The sequence below is a fragment of the Antechinus flavipes genome, chromosome X, assembly GCF_016432865.1.
Source record: "Antechinus flavipes isolate AdamAnt ecotype Samford, QLD, Australia chromosome X, AdamAnt_v2, whole genome shotgun sequence".
Lineage (NCBI taxonomy): Eukaryota > Metazoa > Chordata > Mammalia > Dasyuromorphia > Dasyuridae > Antechinus > Antechinus flavipes.
The window spans coordinates 84,589,615-84,614,145 of NC_067404.1; the positions used below are offsets into that span (position 1 = coordinate 84,589,615).

Here is a 24,531-nt window from a genome sequence, read left to right on the forward strand (position 1 = left end):
GAGACTTTCATTCATCTGGAGGTGACTGTTATTTGACAGACAAGGAAACTGAGGTTTAAAGAAGCTAATGAGGGCCCACGGTACGAATCGGGCCCAGATCTTCCAGACTCCGGCATCTCTGCCCACGAGAGCTCATCACCTTTTCAAAGTTCATACACCAGGAATCAAGAATAGCTAACATTTCCATCGCACCCGCTGCTTGGCGAGCTCTTTACGATTACTAGCTCGCTTGATCCTCACGAGCACCCTGAGAGGGCCTTGCTACTATCACTCCCATTTTACAGATGAGGAAACTGAAGCACACAGAGCAAAGTGACTTGTTCAAGGTCACACAGCTGGGAAGTGTCCAAGTTCAGATCTGAATCCACTTTTCTGGCCTCCTTACCCAGAAGACCCCCAGCGCTGCTGCTTTTTAGTCTTTAAGCGTTCAGTTCTCTGCTTTATAAAGGAAACTGAGGACGACCAAGTGATTTCCTAGGAAGTGGTCCCTTTCCCAGGAAGCCTTTAGCTCAACACCTACAGCTGTAAAGCCAGGCTTGCCATGCCAAGCCACTAGAGGGTGCCACAGTTCAAATCAGGACTCAAATACTGAATAGCTGTGAGACCCTAGCCAAGTCACTTAGCTCTATGTGTCCCAGTTTCCACGGCTATAAAATGGGACTGATTTTCATTTCTCTCACATCACAGGTAGCTGTGAGGCTCAAATGGAAACATATATGCAAATAGCACTGAGCCTAGCACACGCAGTGCTTAAAAAAAGCTGTTCCCTCTTTTCAGTCTCTACTGTTACATGGTTCTAGGTTCTAAATGCTCCTGTAGCCTGAGAAGGGACAAACTCTGAGACTGCCAAAGGTCACTCTACGAAGGGGCCACAGACTGAGAGAAAAATTCAAGTCATTGCTGTTCCCGAAAGGTGCTCTTCACAAATGCCCCACTAGACAGGTCTCATAGGTAGGATTAGCCCCATTTTACAGGTAAGGAAACTGAGGCTCCTAGAAGCTAACCCTGTCTACAGTTTCACAGCTATTAAACAGCAGAAGTGGCATTTGACCCCGAAGGATTTTTTTCCCAAACTCCTCTCTGCCTCTTCTCTTAGGCTTCGGACAGAGCCGATCAATCACACCCCCCTTGAGGTCGGCGACGCCCAGAGCCCAGTCAGGTTTGGGTTCTGATTCTGCCCCCTCCCACGATTTGCTTGAACTTGGGACACTCCTGCTACTGGTGAATGCAGCCTTCTATCAGAGTCCAGTGGCTATCAGTTCAGTCATTCTGAACTGCTAACTCTCTGTGACCCCATTTTCTCGGCAGAGATACTGGAGTGGTCTGCCATTTCCTGCTCCAGCTCATTTTACTGATGAGGAAACTGAGGCGAACAGTGACCTGCCCAGGGTTGCACAGCCAGTTAAGTGGATGAAGCCAGATTCGAACTCGTCTTCCTGACGGAAGGCCCAACACTCTATTCACTGCAGCCCCCCGCCAGCTGCCCACCACTAGGGTGTAATGCCTTTATTTCCATCCTTCTCAACCTTCTCCCAGGGGGAATTAGTCAGTTCTTCCCTCTGAGCCAAACCAACCGATTCTCACGGGCAGCGTGGCTTAGTAGATTAGGAGCAGAGGGTCCAAATGAAGCTCAGCTCCTTACCACCTACGTGATTTTAATCAAGACATTTGAGCTCCCCAAGCCTCAGTTTCCCCAAGCTGTACAACAGGGAGCTGTAATAGACGAGCCAAAGGCTTCCTAGCTTCAGCACGCTACAATCCCGTTCCCAAATTCTGGTTGCAAGTTGAGGGAACGCAGAAGGCCCGAACCAGACCCACCAGGTCTCTTGGCTGGCCCAGCCAAGTTCACCAAGCCCTAAAACATTGTCCTCTCCACAAATGAAAGTGAGCAGCAGGATAAGCCGGCCTCCCGCCCTTCACTTCCACGTTCCCAATACCGGGGCTTGATCCTTAAAGAAAAATTTCACCAACAGAGGTGGAACAGAGGAAGCCACTTGCTCTGATGTCATTCATGGGGCCACTCAAACCTGCTCCCTGGGGGCTCAGACCTGCTCCCTCAGCTCCCTGGGGGCTCAGACCTGCTCCCTCAGCTCCCTGGGGGCTCAGACCTGCTCCCTCAGCTCCCTGGGGGCTCAGACCTGCTCCCTCAGCTCCCTGGGGGCTCAGACCTGCTCCCTCAGCTCCCTGGGGGCTCAGACCTGCTCCCTCAGCTCCCTGGGGGCTCAGACCTGCTCCCTCAGCTCCCTGGGGGCTCAGACCTGCTCCCTCAGCTCCCTGGGGGCTCAGACCTGCTCCCTCAGCTCCCTGGGGGCTCAGACCTGCTCCCTCAGCTCCCTGGGGGCTCGGACTAGCTCCCTAGGAGCTCGGATCTACTCCCTCCCAGGGTGTGCCTTTACAGCCAAAGGTCTGGCCCTCCCCCAGGCTCTCCACAGCCAGCCAGGGCCCACCTTTTCACCTGCCTTAGAGCAATCACTGGCACTCATTAGAGGAATCCGGGGGAAGTTCTCCTACCCCAAAGATCAGACAAAAACAACACACGAGAATTGCACTGAATTCAGCCCCATCTGTGGGAAAGATCCAGCAGTGAAGCTGCTGCTGCAGTCGGAGATCCAATACGGGCCCTATTCTCGGAAGGCTTACCATCTGTGGGGCACAAATTACCACGAATCAAGAGGGGAAAGGATCAGCTCAAAGGGCCCAAAAGGCCAGCCCTAGAAGAGAAGTTCTAGGCTTCCTTTCCCATTAGCAACACCGTCGGGCATCTCCACTCACACCTTGGACCTTCTGTTCTGGACTAATTCCATCCCATCCCCATCTCGAACTCATAGAGCGTGAGCATCTCCAAGTCTAGCCCAGGAGTCAGCAATAATAGAGCCGCCCGTTGTCCCACGGCCAGCGAGCTAAGAATGGTTTTGCCGTGTTTGAATCCGCATCACGCTGGCACGCAGCCACACCGGGACATTTTCATGTCGCCTCTGACTCTGACCGATTCCGGACACGGTGCTCTCATCCCTGTACGAATCTCGGTGCTGCGGCTGTAGCGCAACGGTGCCGTAGGTACCATCGTACTGTAACACTTTCTTTCCTGTTATCCGTGCACCCCCCAACACATCACGACAAGAAAAGCAAAGGTTCTGACAGGATTTTGTAAGATTGAGACTGAAATGGCCATTCTTCTGAACGAGGAAAATTGCCTTCGATTGCTATCATCAAAGTGATCAGCTTTAGAAATGAGTTTTTGCCGCAAACTTGAGAGAGTTTCTTAATGAATTCAACCTAAATTTATAAGGCAAAATAGCACTTCTACGTGAAACACACTACAGCGAAGTCAACCGGACAACCAATGTTTGGATCACAGGGAATGGATGTCAGGCTGCTTTATTTGCTTTTTGTACTGGTAGGAGTGAAAATAAGAGCTGAGAGGCCCCATTCCCGCAGGAATTCACAGCAGATATATTTTCCAAGCTCCAACTCCAGTTTCAACAGCATTTTTCAGACCCTGATAGAAGTGCAAGGAAATTCCTGTCTCAAAATCCATTTCACTGTTCAGTTGAGGAGCTCCCGCCTAACCTTCAACTGGGAGTGATTCATCTGCAATGACGTTGTGCTAAAAGGCAAGGCTCAAGAGAAGAATCTTCAAAAACTCCAGATAGTCCCCATCCCGGGCAGACTGCTCCCACCCTTACATGTCCCTTTCCTTAGCTTTCAGAAAACGGTTAGAGAAGTGGGCCTTCCCTTCCAAGGTGGTGAGGGCTAAATGTACCTAAGACTTGAAAGTCAGTTTTGATTCTTTCTCCCCCCTGCAGAGGGCACCCAAAAGCCTCTCGTGAGGCTTATTTTACTTATTTATCCATCTATTCAAAGTTTTGCGTTCACCATCTAAAGGATACTGGGCAAAGGCTGAAGAAGACAGGCCTCTAAGGTCTGTTAGGCTATAGCAGCCACGTGTTTAACATTCCCTCGGTACTTGGTCGCACTGTTGACTAGTCCCGATGACTGCCGTCCCCTCTCCACATCCACGTCAATAGAGCTCTCCTTTGCTTTAAGTAAGAAAAATCAAGCAAAAGAAAACACTTGACTGAGTCCAAAAATGGCCATCCCTATAATATCGTCTCATCGCTCTCTCCTGAGAGGCGGGAAACATGCTTTATCAGCCCTCTTTGCAGTTCCTCGGCTGAACCAAAGGTATAGAGCAGGGGTCCTCAAACTACGGCCCGCGGGCCAGATGTGGCAGCTGAGGACGTTTATCCCCCTCCCCCAGGGCCAGGAAGTTTCTTTATTTAAAGGCCCACAAAACAAAGTTTTTGTTTTTCCTATAGTCTGGCCCTCCAACAGTCCGAGGGACGGTGAACTGGCCCCCTGGTTAAAAAGTTTGAGGACCTCTGGGAGAACGTGAGCCTCTGCTCTGTTTACGTCTGCTGTCTGTTTACTATGAGAGCATTCGGTGCTCCAAAACAATAATCAAGATGCTTCGAGACCGATTCAAAAATTAGAAAAGTCGATCAGAAACAAAGGAACACCATAATCTAAGGCTTGATAAGCCCGAGAACATAAATGACTTGGGGAAGAACCCCCCATTGGAAAAGAATTGCCAGGAAAAAAAGGAAAAGCAGTTTGAGTGAGGGGAAAAGGATAAACCATCATCCTCTACCATATACTACAATAAGTTCCAAAGGATGTTCAAAGGCCACATCCCTTTTAAAAATCAGAGGAGATGGAAGAACTCTTCCCAATTATGGATAGAAGATACTCCTTAGCCAAATAAGGGGTAAAGGACATTACAAAAGGTAAAGTAGATCATTTCAACTGCAGGAAGTTGCAAAGTTTTTTAGCAGCTCAGATAAGGAGAAATGAATTGGGGGGTGGGGGAGAAATAGCTCTGATGCAAAGATCACTCTGAGAAGGTTGTGATAGCCAAGATACAGGGGGAGTTAACACAATTCTAGAGGTGTAGCTGTTCTCCAAGGATGAAAAGTGGAAGATGGGGAAGAGACAGTTCTGAAGAGAAGACTCACAAACTCACCCCACAACATGAAAATACACTGCAAATCACTAAGGAAAAACTCAACATAAACAACCCAGAGCTCTCATCTCTGGGACCGGACGAGGCAACAAAGTGGGAAATAGTCCGTGTTGGAGGGGACAGAGTGGGGAATGGTCCGTGTTGGAGGAGCCCCAGGGAGACAATCATCTACACGGCCAGACTGATTCAACCACTTTGGAACCAGGAGGCAGCCATTATTCTTCAAAGAATGTCATTCCCCAAAAGGTTCTCCTCCAGACAGACGGCCAACTCCTTCAAGATGTGGTGGCGGGGGAGGCCGAAGACCAAGAGAGCACTGCTCGTCACAGCTGTTGGCCACTCACACAGAGTACAAAAAGGTACTTCTTCCATGTGGAAGAAGATGGATCCTTGGTGATGGAAGAGGGATCTTTTAGGTGATCTCCTCCAGGTGTTCCCCTTCAGGGATGACACCCCAGACAGCACCAAGCCCCCAAACTCGGCAAAGCTTCCTAAATGAGATCGTGATCGCTCCAAAATTTGACCTAGTTAACTATCCACGCAAGAAAAACCAAGCCGATGAAGAAGCTGCCAGCCAGGAGAAGTCATTTAATGGTACAATGGATAGAGCGCTAAGCCTTCCCGAGTTTAAATCTGGCCTCGGACGCTTCCTAGCTGCGTGACTCTGGGCAAGTCACTTTACCCTGTTTGCCTCAGTTTCCTCATCTGTAAAATGAGATGGAGAAGGAAATGGCAAAGCACTCCAGTAGTTTTTTCCCCAGAAAAATCCAATTGGGGTCAAAGACAGCCAGATACAACCGGAAAACAGCTAAACAAGAAGTGAGAAGCAGGATTTGAATCTGGGTCCCCTTGATGTCAAGACAATGTTGCCTCTAAGATACCACCAAGTTAAGAGGAAAAGTTACAGTCACAGTAGCTAAAGACACAATTAAGATCCAGAAAGACGTTGTAGGTTAAAATATTAAGCATCACACATCGCAAGTGTGTTAGGAAGATCTGCCAAATCTTACTCTTGGGTCCAAAAATACCGCTTTATAAGAAAAATAGCCAGGAAGTCGGGATGGCTCTGGATTCAAAACCAGACTTTGAGATTTAACAGCTTTGTGAATTTAGCTAAGGTACCTTCCCTCTCTTGGATCCCTCAGCTAGAGACCTGAGATAATTCCCCTTCTGCCCTCTGTTTCTCCTCTTCTGATCCCCATCTTGGGGTGGGAAAGGACAGGCACCTCTCCGTCTTGGGCACAGATTTTGAGGCGCCCAAGCTTCGGAAGCGCAGCCCCGTCGTTACCCTCTGCCCTGCCAGCTCTTATCGGCGAAGCTCTGAACTGTTCCAGGCCCCCACTTCCCGGGAAAGCCGAACGCAGAGCAGTTCGGCTGAGGGCGAGCCGGGCAGGGAAGGGCTGAGCCCCCTCAGCACGTGAGGGCCGGCCGGAAGAGTGGGCACAGGGAAGAAGGGAGTGGGCTTGCCCTTTCCGGGTTCACAGGGCTGAACCAGGAGCAAGGGGAGCTAGACTGAGGCTGGGGTCTTTCAGGATGGGGGGGGTTCTCCCTCACGAGAACTCTAAGTAGACACTGGCCGACTACTTGTTAGGGATGTTACAATGAGAACGGGTTGGGTTCCTTCCAACTTCGGGGGTCAAGGGTTCCCAGATCTCCAGAGGCCAAGCCTGGACAGCAGCAGAAAAATGTAGAAAGGGTCACCGACTCCACCCCCCATTCTGTCGCTCAATAGGTTTGGGTATGGGCCCAGAAAGGTCAAGTCAGGCTAGTAGGAAAGGAAGAAAAGCTCAGACAAGGCCGGGGGAGGGCTTCGAGAGCAGCACAGCTGAAAGGGCCCTGCCGGAGGATTTTCTTCCCTTACACAGATGGACAGGGACACACAGATGGACATTCAGAGGGGACACACGGACGGACACGGACACATGGACGGATGGTCAGAGGGAACACACGGATAGACGCTCAGAGGGGACACACAGATGGACACAGACACACGGACAGACACTTGGAGGGGACACGTGGACATAGAGGGACACACAGATGGGCAGGGACACACGGACAGACACTTGGAGGGGACACACGGACACATGGACGGACATTTGGAGGGGACACGTGGACATACAGGGACACACAGATGGGCAGGGACACACGGACAGACATTCGCAGGGGACACACAGACGGAGTGGGACACGCGGATGGACACTGTATTATTTTAAAATGGAGATTCGATCGCTCTCTCTTTTTTAACATCATCTAAATTTCTCCCTGTCTCCCTCCCCCTCCCAGAGGGCCAAACATCCTAACAAACCTTTTTGAAATGCAGCAGAACCAATCCAAGTATGGACAAAAGCCTGATGGTACACGCAGTGTTCCACGCGTGGGGACCCTCATCTCTATAAAGGTAGGGGAGGACCCAGTTGGCTCCTACCTTACCCATAAAGAAAGAGGTAGATCAGAGACCTGAGGTGCCTACTGTATGCTGGGTATACAGACATAGACAAAAAGCTTCCAGGACAGGACTCAAGCCGGGTAGGGCCCCATCTCAGTGCCAAGCAGCAGACTGAGAGTTCCAGGAGGGCAGGGCCCATGCCTTCACCCTCCTGAGTCCTCAGCGCCTGCCTGGAAGGGCACTCGGCACCCAGGAAACCCTTCGATCCATTCAGCGTTCTTTAAAAAGGTTTCCAGAACAGTCTGTCAGGACCGAGTGCTCACACAGCAGTGGGCGGAGGACTGGGCTGCGCCTGCCCAATTCTGCTTTCTCATGGAGGTTTTCCCCAAACTCTCTCTGCACCTCCCCTTTTCCTACCACCCCATACAACTCTCTCTGGTCCATTTGGGAAGCAGCAGAAGTGAGCCCAGGGCAACCAAAGGATACGGCCGACAGAGCGCTGGGCCTGGAGGCGGGATGAGGTGAATTCAAATCTGGCCTCAGACATTCCCTAGCTGTGTGACTCTGAGCAAGTCACTTCACCCACTTTGCCTCGGTTTTCTCATCTGTCAAATGAGACAGAAAAGGAAATGGACAACCGCTCCGGTACCTCTGCCAAGGAGACCTCCAATGGACCCAACTGAAAAGGATGCCAGCCATAAGAGGCGAGCCCGGTGCCTACCACGCCGGCATCATACTCTTGGCTGCCATCATACCGAGTCTGCGTGGGGCCGGGCCGCTACGCTTGCTCTCCTCGGATAAGAAACGGCGCGTGTGTACAAAGAATCACACTGGGCTCCCCATCAATCCAGAGCTGAAAGGGGCTCTGAAGGTCTCTGGTGCCATTCTGTCATCTGTCAAAGGACTTGACTAAGGTCAAGCAGTTCAGGACGAAGCAAGAGGAAACCCGGGCCGAAGAGGCCGAGATTGGGTCAATCTGTGCTTCTGGTGCCCTCCCTCGGATGGGGGGTCAGAACTGAGCCCTTTTCTTGCCTTTTTTTCAAGGGAAAGAGCTCATAGAAAACACGCTCTTGGGCCGGAGGCCAAGTTTGTGGTCATGAGAGTGGGGGCTGGGCCGGGCCCCAGGACGAGGGCAGCAGGGCACCAAAGTGCCAACGAGGATTCAGGCCAAGTCAAGATGCCGGAACTCCGCGAGCGGGGTAATGTCCACAGAGGGGAAAGGTGAAATGCAAACAGCGCCCCCCCCAGCCTGGCCCCACAAAGAACTTCTTGCACGCCCGACCCTCGGCAAAGCCTAGGACACAGGCTTCCCAGCATCCTCCTCTGCAATGCCCAGCTAACCCCTCAGAATACCGAGGGCAGCTGAACACAAAAGCAGAAAAGGACAAAGTCTGAAACAGGATCCCAAGGCAAGAAGGAGAAGAGAAGGTGGAGGAGGAAGAAGAAGAGGAAGAAAGGGAGGGGAAGAAAGAAGGGGAGGGGCAAGGAGAAGGGAAGGGAGGAAAGGGGGAGGGAGAAGGGGAAGAGGTAGGGGGAGGAGGAAAAGGGAGAAGAGGAGTGGAAGAGAGACAGTCAAAAATGGAGCAGCAGCTGAGGACCTTGGGAAACTCAAGACCTTGGCTATGAGGGTGATGGAAGACACCCCCAAAGAAGCAAGCTCCAGAGCCCTCATCCCCCATCTTCAAACAAGCACAGAAAGAAAATTGTTCAATCTGGTATCGAGAAGACAACAACATATCTAAATGGACAACCGAGAAGCTTGATTCGGATATTTCCTGTGTGGTCAGAGAAGCCCCCCACACCACCCCAAGGAGACAAAGCTCAGGAAGCCGTCACCCAGTAGCCTTTGCAACATGTCATACAGCTCTAATGGGAAAGGAGAAATACAAACTCCACCGATTTTGAGAAAGGAGCCAGGGAGGGGGGTGCCATGGGAGCCACTAAAACAGAAGGTCTCAAATGTGAAAGCAAGCCAGAGGATAGGCTCCCACAGTGAGCTGAAGACAGAAGGAAAACAATCATGAATCAAACGGATGGCAAGTATTCCAAGGTGGAAAGATCTGGAGACAAAGGGCCTGGGTTCAAACGCTGGCTCTGTTACTCACTGTTCCGATCACCCATCTTTACAATGGATGGGGATCAGTTGGCCTGGAGTTGGGGGAGGGTGTCTATGAGCCTAGCACCACGTTTATATGGAGCCTTCTAGTTCTAAATCTACTCACAAAGTCAGAAAGCTATTCTGGAAGAAGAGTCACATCACTCAAAAAAGAAATGTAACAAGAATCTCATTCTCCATTGGTACAACTCTTAAAATGGGAGCTAACCAGGGTGAGACAAATAGCAAAAACCAGGGCCGCCCATTCCCCAACAGAGAAGTAATCGAGAGACAGAAATAAACATTTCTCCCAAGAAGAATAGCAAATGATTAACAACTACGGAAGGAGAGCAAATCACAAAGAGGAAGAGAAATGCAAATCAAAAGGCCAGCAGGTTTGACCTCCCATCACAACCAGCAAATTGGCAAAGATGACAAACTTTGGAGGCTGTGGGAAGAGGCTAACCCATAGCCGGTGAAGCTGGGAACCAACACAACCCCTTAAAAACCAGAGTCAGCAGCCTTTGACGCTAGAGCTCACTCTCTCCATTTTGACCAGCACTCTCTCTGGCCACCCCACATGCCTGGAACACTTTCCCTCCTTGGCTCCACCTATTGAGCCCCCTGGCTTCCTTTAAGTTCCAACTCAAATCCTCCTTTCTCTAGGAAGCCTTCCCCAAGCCCTCTTCAATCCAGGGCCTTCCCTCTGCTAGTCTCCTCCCTATTATTCATTTCCTATTTATTCCGTACATCTGGTCTCGAATATGTCACTTGGCTTATTATTTCCCCATTAGATCGTGAGCTTCTAGAGGACAGTGACTGCCTTTTGCCTTTCTTTGTATCCTCAGCACTTGGTACTACCATGGGCATGCAGCAGGTGCTTAATAAATGTTTACAAACCGAAAGCAATTTGGAATTATGCAAAAGGTGATTCAAAATGTCCCTGCCTGTTTGACCCAGAGTCTGCTATTGGGATCACACCCCAAGGAGACTATTGGGAAGATGAAAGTCCCTAGGAAGAGCGAAATGTTTGAGGGGTGCTTTTTGCAATAGTAGAGAATTAAAAACAAAATGCACACCCACAGACAGGGCAATGGCTAAACAAATGGCGACCCTGGGATGTCATGGAATATTTCTGTGCCGTAAGAAATGACTTACGTGCATGGGGAGACTTACGTGAAACGATGCAGAGGGAAGGAAGCGGAGCCCAGAAAACAAACTACACAACAACTACAACTATCGATGGAAAGATCACAAAACAATCCAAAGCCGACATTGTGACGTGACGAAGGACAAGCGTGGCTCCAAGAAAAGATGGGAGAAGTGGCCCTGCCCTACTCCTCTGCAGAGGGGGGAGGTCCACAAGGGGGATGGACAGGTTTCATTCTTCGGGGATGTATTGATCAATTGGGAGGATTTTTTGTCTTCTAGCTTTAAAACATACTCTTTGTTATATGGAAGGATTTGTTATATAGGAAAGGATGGGGAGAGATGCTGGAGAACTCTATGGTGATACAAAAAAAAGACATCAATAAAACCTTATTTAAAAAAAAAAAAGCTGTTAAAACAATAATGGGAATTCTTCCTTGGACTGGGGTCTGGATTTGCAAAGCACTTTGTGACTGCTGTATGCCTCCTATGGGAAGTCATCGTGATTCATGGTCCTGAGGAAAGGGAACATTGATTTCCTCAAGGGGGTCCAAGGTCCCAGAAGACGTCCTACGGGAGGTGGCGATTGGGCTGAAGAAGCCTCCTGAAAGGAAGAGCAATGTCTCCACGAGTGGGCATATATAAGGCATAGGGTGAGCCAAGAGAAGGAACTGGCCAGCTCAGATATGGGAAGGTGGGAGAGGAACTAGCAAGCAGCCCTCCAAGGAAGAAGGCAGAGCTCAGTCGGTAACAGACTCAGCCACAATAGGGAGAAACTTAAACACAGGCAAAGGAATCGCTCTTTTCAGCTATGTCCAACAAGGAGCCAACATGGTGCCATTCAAACAAGCGAGGCTGTGACGTTCAGAACATAACTTGGGGCCACACACAGAATATTCAGAGCGTGTAGATTTGGAGGCGATGAGAATATGAGGACCCAAATAAGAGAAAGTCCAGAGACAGGCGGGAGCAAAAGAATACTGAGTGGGGAGAGGGGGAGATTTGAAAGCAAGAAGACTCAGAAGTTCTGAGCCTGGATAGCCGAGGAGAGGGGCAGCTGGTGCTGATCACTACGGGAGTATGGTTAGCATTAGGAAAAAGGCCAGGTTTGGAGGTGAAGAGGGCCGGGCACAAAGACTTGGACTTAGGAGCCATTTGAGAAGTTCTGCCCAGTTGCCCCAGAAAGGGTAAGAACAGAACAAAGAAAAGAGGGTGATGTGGCCAGCCATCCAGGCTGGGTCAGCAGTTCTAGAGAAAGGATCCAAGCTGAACCATAGGAAGAGATGAAATCACTAGGGAAGAATGGAGAGGGGAGACTAGAACTAGACACCCTAGGGCCTGGAGGGAGAAGATGACCCAGCAAAGAACACCAAAAACCTAAAAGATGCATGCAGGAGGATGGATGGCTGTCACTGTCAAATACTGCAGAGGTCAGGAGGAGGTGAGAAAAGGTGTTAGATTTAGCAGCTAAGAGTGCACAGGTTCAGGTTAGCGGTTCTAACTCCAGAAGGAAGGGGAGATTGTGGATGAAGAAACAGGAGCAGCAGGGGCAGCTAGGTGGCACAGTGGATAGAATACCAGCCCTGAGTTCAAGAGGACCTGAGTTCAAATATGATCTCAGATACTTAACACATCCTAGCTATGTGACCCTGGGCAAGTCATTTAACACCAACTGCCTCAGCAAAAAAAAAAAAAAAAAGAAAAGAAAGAAAAGAAAAGAAAAGAAAAGAAAAGAAAAAGAAAGAAAGAATGAATGAGAGAAAATAAATAAGAGCAGAAGGAGCAAATCAACATATACCCCCCTTTCTAGACCTTCAGCAACAAAGGACCCACGAGAAGGGATGAGAGCTTAAGGAGGTGGCAAGACTGTGTTGGGGAGACAATGGGATGAAAAGTTAGAACTGAGGAGTGGAAATCTTCCCTGGTCTATCTGAAGGAGTCAGGAAAGCGAGAGAATGAAGATCAGAGTGAGAAGAATGGGATAATTAGTGGAGATGGGAAGGGAGGCTGAAGAAGAGAGTTCTGGAGGGCTAAGGCCCTGGGAGGGGCTAAGTGAGATACTGACATCAAATACATTCATAAGTGAATTCTTTCAGACTATCAGAGAAAAAGTAATAAATCCCTTTATGACACAGATTCTTAAATACAGAAAATGATCACCCGAAACCCAGATTTAAAAAAAATAATAAATATGGCATTGATACCCAAATTGAGTATAGATAGAATTGAAAAAGAAAAGTATGGACTAATATCATTAATAAAGAGATGGCCTAGTTCATCATAGCATTCATTCACTATCTAATGGCCCATTCAGCCATAAGGAGCTAAGCTGGGGATGTGATTGGTTATGCTTCTAAAATATCTGGGAGAAAATGAATGAAGAACTTAATTGAATTGAGGAAGGCAGCAGCAGATCAAAGATAAACATGGAGAAGTTCTGCATATCTTAGATCTCCACTCTTCTCTCTCCCGTCTGTTCAAATTCATAGTCCTTTTGGCTTTCAATAATGTAAATAGCTGATATGGGGCACAATGGATATAGCACCGGGTTTGGATCAGAAAGATTTATCTTCCTGATTTCGAATCCTGCCTCAGACACTCCCTAGTTGTGTGACCCCGGCCAAATCACTTTGACTCCATTTGCCTGAGTTACCTTATCTGTCAAACAAGCTAGAGAAGGAGCTTGGGAGAATTCTGGGAAGACGGCAGAGTGGGTTGGAACATTACAAGCTCCCCAGATTTCTCCACAAACAAAACAAAATAGCGCCCCGGGGGGAAACATAGACCGGTGGAAAGCAAGTCAGAGGCTGGGCAGAACAGGGGGCCTCCTGGGACAACCAGAGAAGATTCAGAAATCCCAGAACTCAGATTTGGCCCAAGTGAAGTATAAACACCTCCAGGCCAGTTCCTCTGTAACAGCAAACAGGAGCCCTAGGGATCGCCTCAAGGCCAACCACAAGGTTTTCACTCCCAGACAAAACCAATTCAAATACGCTAGCTACCATTAGAATCACACAAGACCTATTACTGACTACGATAAAAGACCACAGGTCTTGGAATATTATATCTGGACCATCAAAAGAATTAGAGCTGCAGCCAAAAATATATCCACGAAATTAAGCATAACATCGAATGAAAAATGAACATTCAATGAACCGTCAGATTTTTCCGGATTTTGTTGCAAACAAACCTGAACTCAATAGAAAATCTGACTTATAAGAATCAACATCAAAGATTAATCTCAAAGGATTCAATAAAAATACACTATGTCTTACATGGGGAAACGTAAACCGTGTGTCCAAGATTGTCATTAATGATTGGGTAGTCCAAAGGAAAGATTGGGGGAGAGCTGACATGACTCCCCAAAGCAAAACCAGGTAGGAAAAGGTAAAAACAAGAATTAAGAGCGAGGTATGAGAGCAAGAACTAACACAGACAGGGGAGAAGGGCTGCTAGTTCTGAAATCCTACTCACATCAGGAATGGGTTAAAGTGGGAAAAATACATATAAATGTGTGGGTGCATGGGTATAGATAGGTATATACCAAGAAGGGTATAGCCCCCTCCAAAATCTAGAAAGAAAAAAGAGGGGAAGGGAATAGGGAAGTTGGGGACATGGAAGGGTGTGGAGATTCACTGGAGTGGGATAAGGTGATTAATAGGAAAGGGAAGAAAGGTGGAAAGGAAAAGATAAAGGAAGGATGGGGGGTGGAGAAGTTAAGTAACGGCAAGACAAGTTAACTGGTAGAAGTAAAAGAGTTGGGGGGGGAAGGGGCAGCGAGGTGGCACAATGTTGCTTAGCACCAGCCCTGAAGTCAGGAGGACCTGAATTCAAATCTGGCCTCAGACACTTAAAACTTCCTAGCTGTGTGACCCCGAGCAAGTCACTGAACCCCAATTGCCTCAGCAAATAAATAAATAAGCAAAGGAATGAATGAATGAACGAACAAACAAACAAATAGTCAGCAGGGATAGGAAACGAAATATACACAAACACAATTATCAGGAGCAGAGTTCATTCGGAAAAAACCAGTAGGGGCCAGTAATCACTGATCTCAGACAAAGTCAAAGTTAAAAAAGATTCAGTCAAGAAAGAAATCTATCTCGTAAGTCAGACATGTGAATATAGGTGTGGATGTGCACATATATACCGATCTATACGTGTAGATGTATACATAAATATAGTAGTGCTTAACTGTGGCCTGCTTAAGGGAGGTGGGAGGGAGGAAAGGGAAAGCACACAGCTGGGACCAAAACAAAAGGAAACAAGGACGGACAGCTCTGAATACAATGTTTTCTATTCTTATAGACACTACCCTGAACCTGAAATTTATCGCTACATAGTCTGCATCCTCTGGTATGTTGTGCTATGAGCGTAACAATGTTTTTCTTTGTCTTGTTTCTTTTTCAATTCTGTAATTCAGTTTTAGATACATTGAAATGAAATGAAGAGCCGAAGAAGGAAACAGTGAACCACCTCAGTATCTTTAGCAAGAAAATTCCAGACAGGGTCACCAAGAGGCAGCCGTGACTGAGATGGTTGGACAAGGCTGTGATTTTATGGAGAGGAGGAGGAGGATTTCGATATTTCACTAATTTAGGGGGGGGGGGATTTTTGTTACAATCAGATTGTTTGGGAAAACTATTTCAGTTATCCAAACTAAAGCTATTACTAGGTTCCTGAAAGATCCCACCTCCACGGAGGTACGCCAGGGGCCATTGCTGACCACTGGCACCTGGGAGGGCAGAAAGGGCTTATCAGAGGGGCTCTGTCAGACGGAAGGGAACGGGTCCTCGGTAGCAGAAAAAGTGCTGAGGGAAATGACCTCTGGGAGCTGAACAGCCCACCTGCACGCCGCTTTCCATTCTAAGCCTGCAGATTCAAAAGCAGAGACACCACTTTGCCGACAAAGGCTGGTGCGGTCAAAGCTACGCTTTTGCCGGCAGTGGCGTAGGGCCGGCAGGGCCGGATTCTAAGGCAAGCCGAGCGCCTCAGAACCGAGGCTTCTGAACCGTGGTGCCATTGTGAGCCTCTTGGACGGCGCGGAGGTCAACACAATCTGTACTTGGAGAACTGAATTCAGGCCGTTCACTCCAAGGTCAAATACTAAAGCTGAAGCTTAGATACTCCGACCACACAACGAGGAGATGGGACTCTTCGGGGAAGATCCAGTTACTGGGAACGACCGAAGGCAAAAGGAAACGGCAGAGGACGAGCCGGACGGACGGTGTCGTGGAAGCAACAAACATGAGCCTGGATAGACTCGGGAGCTGATGAGGAGCTGGGGTATCCGTGGGCTCCCAATAGTAGGACACAACTGAAAAACAGTACACAGAGCAGCCTAAGTCTCACCCCTATGGCAGCCCTGGCTCAGGGGGGCAGCATGGGGGAGGGATGGGATACTTCTCACATGTATGTCTGCTGCTCTAACTTATATCCAGCTGCAAAGTCTGACTAGATTTCTCCTCTGTTCAATAATATTCACAGATCCCCGGAACCTGAAGGATCAAACCCAGCAAGGCCATCTAAAGTCCTTCACGCTCCGCTTCCAATTTCTCTCCAAACCGATACCTTTCTCACATCGTGGGACCCGCCCAAAGTGGCCTGTTCCTAGCCCCTCACCTACCACGACGCGCTTTCCCCAAAGGCTGCCTGTCCCTTGCCCTCGCTGCTACCTCTGGGCTGGCCCAGCTCCCGTCCAGTGCTAGCACCCCTTCCTACAAGGCCTTTGTGGGCACGAGGGCCGGACGCTCCAGGAGGCCGGAGATTCTCTCTGGTTGGCTGACCTTTGTACCCGGAGCTTCCAGTGAATCCCAGGAGTTTCAGAAACGCCTGTGGAAAGCAATTCTGCTAGACTTGGGATGGAAACAGCCATCCACATCCTACGTGGATTATGGAGACTGGACAGGGACCCGAGCGGAGTATCTTCACCTTTGTGTTGTGCGTTTGCTTGTTTTTCCCTTTTGTCCCTTTCTGACCTGCTCTCTGCACGCAGCATGAGGAATATGGAGCTTTGTTTAAAAGAACTGCCTGTGTCTGGCCTATATCGCACTGCTTGCTGTCTTGGAGAGAAGGAAGGGGGAAACTGAGGGAGGAAAATTTGGACGGCACGATTTTGCAGGACGGATGTCGAAGACTATCTTCGCATGCGTTTGGAAAAATAAAATTCTAGCTAAAAGCGCCGGTTGACCTGGGCTGAACTGATCCAGTACCAGCTGGTACGGCCTGGCACTCGCCTGAGCCCGTGGGATGGCTCCCCTGCCTTGCCCTTTTTCCTTCTGTCCAAAGCATGGGTCCCAGCTCCCATTTAGCAGTTAATGACTTCAAGCAAAGCGACAGATGGACCAAAGCCGGCAGGGTTCTTGAAGTCACTGAATGCTCTAGTCTAGAACCCAAACCAGACCACATCTACCAGGACACCACGATGGCTTGCTGCACTAAGAGCTGATGCGAGAGGGACCGTGGCCAGAAGGAGGGGAAGGCTACCGGCCCCAGGGTCAAGAACCCCTGGCCTTTGCCACTTGACTAACCACTCTAGAACAGGCGCTCAAGCTCTCAGCTCAGCAGGATGGCACCGTGGGCAATAAGAGCTGGAAGGTCCCGCAGAGACCCCCAGGCTCCCCTGACGACAGTTGGATCAAGGGAAGAGAATAGGAAGATAAGAATATAGATTTGGGGAACCTGAACGATCCGTCCAAATGGTCACACTCGGGACCGTGAGGAGAGACAAGAAAGTCTGATTCTGGTATTTTTTAAGGCGAGACTTCACAAGGATAAAGGGCAGCCGGGGCATCGAGGTGCTCTCCATAGTAACAAGTGCCACCACCTTGGGCTGCCTACGACAGAGGGCAGAGGGACCATCCCCCTGCCCAGCGCAGAGGGAGCCTAGTTCTAGGCCCCTGTTCGAAGGTAGGGGAAAGGGTCCTGCTCACGCCACCCGGAGGGTTAGGCTTCAGAAGAACAGGGGCCACGTGGGTGGTCATTCGCCAGGAACTGACAAACCCACCATCTTCCCATCCAAGATGACGAAGCTCTTGACGTTCCAAAACTCAGGCTCCCCTGGGCCACCTGCCCATGGGCCGACACATGCGCCTAAATGCCCAGGGACTCTATGGCCCCTGGGCTGATGTAGGGTGAACGCCTGCTTCTAAAATGGCTCCACTTGGGTGGCGGACCAAAAAGGGTCCCAGGGAGATCCTGAGGGCCAAAAAGCCTCAACCTGGCTTCTATCTGCCAGGAACTGAAAACAGGCTAGAGCTCCCCAACTGAATCACTTCACTGCTCAGAGCCTGGAAGCCTGCTGTCCCCCCCAACATACACACACACACACACACACACACACACACACACACACACACACACCCTTGCCTGTTGTTCCTTCCAGCCTCAGCCAATAAGATGAGACTGTCCCAGCATGCTTCCCTGGAAAGACCGGGGAATGGGGGGAGGCCCATCCCAAGCTGCCCTGGGCCCAGCTCACTGAACAGAGCCCCAGCCTTCCATCAGGATGCTCGGGAGGCTGCCTTGGCCTTTCCTCATCAGGCCTCTGAGGATGCCCAAATTGACCCCTGCCCCATGTCCCTCTGATCCTCCTGAAAGGGAGGCTGGATTGGCAACTGTTTTAGAGGCGAGTTCCAAGCTGAGCCTTGGAGAAGGATTTGTAGATTAAGAAGGAGAAGGAAGGCCACTGGCTTTGTTGAGCCACCACGAGTCCCAGCTCCCCCGACTCCCAAGACGGCAGCAGGGAGTATGCGTTTCTAGATATTGGCCACTCTGTGCCAGCCACTCTGCCCTGAGCTTCGTGTAACTAGGATCTGTTCTGATCCTCACATTAACTGTGGAAGGCAGGTGTTCTTATTATGTCCATTTTACAGCTGTGGAAACTGAGGCCTGTCACACAGCCACAGCAAGTGTTCGAGGCTGAAAGTGAACTCAGACCAGACCGGGGTCTCTATCCATCACTGCACCACCCAGCTGCCCCCAGTGCTCCTCACAACAACTAGAACACCATCAGCCTGGAAGGTCCTGAACTCTGGACTCTGATGAGGAAGAAGCCCAAGCGCTCTGGACAGACGGGTGAAGTAGAACCCGGGCAGCACCTGCCCACCATGCCAAGACAGTTAGGCAGGGCCCACCTCTTTGTGTCCAAAATGCCAGCTAGCCCCTTGGCAAGACAGACCTGGCCCGCCACTGAGCCCGGGAGAGGGAGGGGACACAAAACCGGAGCGCCGGCCTTGCTCTACCGCTGAGGTAACCTGGGCCTAGCCCTGCCTCAGTGGGCCTTCCCGGAAGGTGCTAACCAGCAGGTTCCTCCCCCACCCACCACCAAACCAGCACCGGGCTGACCACCCAGGGGCGCCGGGCCAACTTCATCCCCACTGGCTCCCTTGGCCGGCCCCACCCCCGCGGCTCTCAGCTCCCACACCCAGCCCTACTGCCGGGAAAAGGGGCCTCTCCCGCGACCACCACCTCCTCCTCCTCTTCCTGGCCCTCCCCACTCCTCACCTCTCAGAGAAGGAGGCCGTGAGCACCCGCGGAGCAGCAGCCCTGGAGCGGCCCACTCTGCCCCACCCTCCAGCTGGCCTGCGAGGGGCGGGGCCACCAGCCAGCTTCCCCTGTCCCTGCTGCCCCAGGCTAGACCCATAACCACCCCTGCCCAGGGGGACAGAGAGGTAGTAGAGGAATGAAGAGGGAGAGCAAGAGAAGGAGAAGAAGATGGAAGGAGGGGAAGAGGAAGAAGGGAAAAGGGGAAGGGAAGAAAGAGAAAGGAGGGAAGGAGAGAGAGGAAAAGGGAAAGAACAGAGCAAGGGGGAGTGGAAGAAGAGAAAAGCAGAAGACAGGAAGAGGGCAGAAAGAAGGGAGAGAACGGGAGGGAGAAAAAGGGAAGGAAGGGAAGAGGACAAAGCAAGAGGGAAAGAAGGGAAGAGAGAAGAAGAGAGGAGAGATGTAGATAGAGAAGGAGGGAGCAAGAGAGAGATGGAGAGGAGAGTGACAAATGAACAGGAGAGAAGAGAGATATGGAGAGAGAAAGGAGCAGGAGAAATGTAGAGAGAAGGAGGGAGATGGAAAGAGAGAGGAGAGGGAGAGGGAGAGACAGAGAGATGGGGAAGAGAGGCAGAGAAATGAAGAGAGATGGAGAGAAAAGAGATGGGAAAAGGAGAGAGAGAGGAGAGATGGAGAGTAGAGAGACAGATATGGAGAGAGGAAGAGAGAGTGGAGAAAGGAGAAAGAGATGGAGAGAGGGATGAAGAGGAGAGAGGAGAGGGAAAAAAGAGTCAGATGGAGAGAGGAGACAGAAATGGAGAGAACAAAGAGATGGAGAGTAGAAGGACAGAGATGAGACATGGAAAGAGGAGACAGAGAGATGGAGAAAGGAGACAGATGGAGAGGACTGAAGGAGATGAAAGAGATGGAGAGTAGAAAGACAGAGATGAGACATGGAAAGAGGAGACAGAGAGATGGAGAGTAGAGACAGATGGAGAGATGGAAAGAGGAGAGAGCCAGAGAGGAGAAATGGAGAGGGATGGAGAGATGGAAAGAGGACAGAGACAGGAGAAATGGAGAGGGGAGACAGATGGAGAGATGGAGAGGGGAGACAGATGGAGAGCAGAGAGATGGAGAGAGGAGACAAAGACAAGGAGAGAGGAGAGAGGGAGAGGAGACAGATGGAGAGAGGAGACTGAATTGGAGAGAAGAGACAGAGAGATGGACAGTAGAGGGACAGAGAGATGGAGAGAGGAGACAGAGGAAAGAAGGAAGTGGGGAAGTGGAAGGAGAGCATGGGGGAGGGGCGGCCCCGCCCCGCCCCGCCCCGCCCCGCCCGAGGGGCCACTCACTCTCTCGCTCCCCGGTCTGGCCGCTGGGGCCGCTGCGGCTGCCGCTGTCCGCTCCTCAGGACTCCCGCTGCGGGGCCGCGCAGCGCTGCTCATGCTGTCCGCTGGGAGGATCATGCTCGGGGGGGCAGGCCCCGAGCGGCGGCCCCGATGCCCCACCGGCAGCTGCGGTGGGGATGGGGTACGAGGCCCGTGGCGGCTCACAGCCCCCCTAGCACCCCGGGCCCCAGAGGCGTGCACGCCGCATCCGGCCGGGGGGCGGGGGGGAAGGGAGGGGGAGGCCCAGTGCCTAGCGGCCCCCTCCCCGAACGGCGATTCCCCGGCGGGCCTCCAAAGGTGCCCGGGGTTCCCAGGAGAAGGAGGCGCGCCCCCTTCGGTCTCTGCCCATCCGCCCCCCGGCCCGCTCGGCCCGGGGCTCCCAAGCCCCAGAAGGCGCCCTCGGGGCTCGCTCGCCCAGGCAAGCCCGGGCCCAGGGGCTTCAGGAGCCGCTGCGGCGCCCACGGCTCCGGGGCCGGATGGTGTGGAGGCGCCGGCCGCCGCGATCTGCGCTGCCCTGCCCTGTCCTGTCCCGCCCCGCTGGGCTGGCCGGCCCGGGCCCGGCCTAGGCAGACCGGGGAAGGTACCGGGCGCGGCGGGGCGGGGCGCCGAGGGGCTAGGAGGGGCCGGGGCTGGCCGGAGGCCCTCGAGGACCCTCCCCCTCGCTCGGGCTCGGCGGCGGGCTCGGGGGGCTCCCTTCGATCTCTCGGGCTCTCCTCTCCCCCGTTCTGGGGCTCTCTCCGGCAGGGCGATGAGGTGTGAACAGGAGAACAGCCCCACCCTGGGCTGCCCCTGGGTGGAGCTCCTTAAAAGGGACCAGCAGCGGCAGCGCCAGCCGAGGAGGCCGAAAGAGGGGGAGGGGCTGGGAAGGGGGGAGGGGGCCCGAGAGAGGGTGGGGCGAGCGCGCCGAGCCACAGCGGGCTGGGGCGGGGCCGGAGAGGTGGGGAAGAGGGTGGGGCCCGGCAGGAGGGGATGGGAAGGCCAGCCTGAGGGGGAGAGGGTGGGGCGGGAAAGGAGGCGGGGACCCGGCCCGATGCTAGGCCGCCCCGGCCCCTTCCGTGCGGGCGGGGGAGGCCGAGCACCCCAGAAGGCCAGTCCCTCCCATCCCCAGCCAGGTACGGCCCTCCCAGAGGCTCCGCGGCACGGGAGGAGGAGGAGGTGGGCTCGGGGGTGATGCTGGGGAGGAGGTGCCTTCGTCTGCCACGACCCCAATTGGGCGGAGGCGAGAGCCGGGGATGCCTGGGTGGGGGTGGGGCGGGGCTGCGGGGGGAGGGGGCGGCGATCTAGCGACCTGACAGCTGGGTGCGAGGGTTCGGCGCGCCGAGCTCGCCATGGCAACGGCGAGCGAGCCCAGCCAGGACGGGGAGAGAAAGAGGGAGAGAGAGGGAAGAGAGAGGAAAGAGATGGGGAAAGGGAGGGAGGGAGGGAGGGAGGGAGAGACAAGGGAGCCAGAGAGACTGAAGAAGGGAGTGCGAGAGAAGGGAGCCGGGGAGAGAGAGAGAGAGAGAGAGAGAGAGAGAGAGAGAGAGAGAGGAGCGTGGGGAAGGAGAAGGGCGGGGGGCAGGGAGGAGGTCACGACCGGTACCCCCAGTGGAGACTCCCAACGGAGAGGGGAAGGCAGGGAGGCCTCCCGAGCCTTGGGGAAGCCCCCCTCCCCGGCCTGGGAGGATGGGTGCAGCTCTCGGCCCCCCTCCCCCCAGCCATTTTCCTGTAAGGTCCGCACGGACAGCCCGCCGCCAGCGGCGCGGGCTCTAGCCACAAAGGTCCGGCGGGGCGGCCGCCAAACCCTAACCGTGACCCTCCTCCGGCCCCGGGGCCGGGGCCCCGAGGAGGCGGGAAGGCACGGGTCCTACGGCGGGAGCCCGGGCGCGGGCCTGGCCCTGAGCTGCTGAGGGAGGGGAGGCGTCCAGCGCTCGGACCCTGGCAGCCTGCGAGCCCGATCGGGCCTGCCCGGCCGACCGCTGCACCTGGAAGCTGCCGCTCCTACCTTGGCCACTTCCTAGCTCGGCGATTCCCGACGAGGCGGCCCCTCCCTAAGCCTCAATTCCCTCCTCCTCCCAGCCCGGAGGACGCTACCTGGACCGCCCCCGCCCCTCTGGAGCATGTTCCGAGGAAACGGGCGGGAGCCTCCGAGGGAGGCTGCCGGGCGCTAGAGGAGGCTGGCGGGCGGGCGGGCGGACTGGCCGGCCCGAGGGCTGGACTGGGAGCCACCACGAGATCTGGGCTTATTCGGCCCCTGCTTTTGCTACTGAACACCAAGGAGACCGAGCCCCGGGCGGGAGGGACTTCACCTGGCTCCTCTTACCTGGCAAAGGAAGGGATTTCCCTAGTGGCCTCTAAGGTCCCTTTCAGCTCTAGGTCTGAGCCTCGGAATCAGGGCTCGTTCTCTTAGGTGTGGGGAGAGGGGGGAGGGCACAGGCTGCAACGTCACTCTGCTCCGATCCCCGGGAATGTCGCCTATTACCAGAGCCCACAGCATCATGGGCCCTCCCATTCATTAACTCCCGGGGCTTTGGGGACAAGCCAGCGAGGCTGCTCCCACATTCACTCAGCCCCACTTGACAGAAAGGGAAACTGAGGCTCGGAGAGAAAGAGAAAGAGAGACTCGCCCAGGCTACCCAGTTAGATTGGAACTCGAGCCTCTCTATTTGCCAATCTAAGAGGAGAGACCGGGACTCCCGTCCCAGCCTCCCTTCTCCGCCCGCGGGCTGAAGCGCACAGGCACGCGTGCATGGCCCGCGGTCCCAACTCCCGGGGAGGTGGAGGGGGGCGGGGCGGTTTCTCCGGCCGGATAGCCCGAGCCTCTCCCCCGAATAAGGTGCAGGGAGGACCGAGACGGGCCCATCCTCAGAAGGGAAGTCCCAAGCCTCGGCCCCACTCCTTGCGTGTCAGGCTCCTCGCACAGCCCCAGGGAAGGGGAGAGGTGGAAGGGGCCGAGGCTCGAGCCCCAGACGGCCCCGGTTTCCCTGGGGGAGAGGGGATCCCGGGAGAGAGCTCGGGGGAGGGCTCGTGCTCCCCCCAGCTCCGAGAACGCTCAAGCCCCGCTTTTCCTCCTTCCCGATGAAACTAGATCGGGGCCCCGGCCGAGGCCGGCAGCAGCACTTTGACACCCACGGACGCCCCGCGAGCGCTTCGCGAGCCGGCCGATGCGGACCCCGGCGCGAGGGGAGCCGAGGGGAGTGAGCGGCGAGGGGACAGAAGCAAAGGCTCCTGCCTCGTGGCGCCTAGGCGGTGGGCTATCGGAGCCGAACGTGACGTGGTGGCGCCCGCGGCCAATGGCTGGGCTGGTCGGGATGAAGTGGCCTTTGTTACAGCGGAGGGGCCGGGCGGGAGTAGTTATCGGAAAGTTGCGGCGCTCCCGATCGCAGGGCGAGCTCCCCGGGAAGCGCGCGGGGCTCTCGCCGTCCCGGCACCGCGGCTTCCGCTCCCCCTGCTCCTGGCCGGGCCACCCCCCGGGGTGCTCCACTCCGCGCCCTCCCTGGCCCCTTTCCTTCTGCTCTCACCCGTGTGCAGGGAGAATCTGGCCAGCAAGGCCCCCCAAAAGCACCCTGGGCAAACCGCGGCCCTCCTTCCTCCCGTCCATCCTTCCGCCGGCGCTCTGCCCTGCCCTGGGCTGGGCCGGGCTGTGAATTGGGAGGGTCCCTGGCCGAAAAAGGGGCCGGGCTCCCTCCCTACCCCCGGAGTCCGAGGGGGCCAGCACAAGGGTTAAATTAAGCCGGCTCTAATGAACAACAGCTGAGAGGTATGCGGGCACCCCGTGTCAGGCCCGCTCCCCCTCCCCTCCCCGCGCCGCTCCCCTCCCCCCTCCTCGGTAGCCCAGCTGACGAGCTACCCGGGTGGGGCCCTGGCTGAGGGCTGCAGGGAGGGGAGAAGGCGAAGCCTCCTTGAGAGGACTCCACCCTCCCTCCTCCCAAGCTGAACAAACAAAATCTGTGCAAGTCCGGCCAAGAGGAAGGCTCTGGGGGCTGGGGGGGGGGGGGGAGAGGGGGGCCGGGGCCGGTCCCCTCCG

General features: G+C 53.7%; 1 protein-coding gene across 7 annotated transcripts in view; it reads right to left on the bottom strand.

The window, feature by feature from the left end:
• The window catches only part of LOC127543076 (Krueppel-like factor 8), a 61,357-nt gene extending 37,046 nt beyond the window's left edge, over positions 1–24,311 (bottom strand). The window contains exon 1 of one of the 7 annotated variants that reach the window (XM_051969075.1): positions 24,026–24,287. In XM_051969075.1, the coding sequence (XP_051825035.1) occupies positions 24,026–24,105 (80 nt within the window). In that variant the 5' untranslated portion in view covers positions 24,106–24,287. Of the gene's footprint in view, positions 1–20,489; positions 21,968–22,827; positions 23,108–24,025 lie in introns of those variants that run through there. The other 6 variants (XM_051969082.1, XM_051969081.1, XM_051969080.1 and 3 more) reach the window with 6 other exon arrangements.
• Between the last annotated feature and the right edge of the window lie 220 nt (positions 24,312–24,531).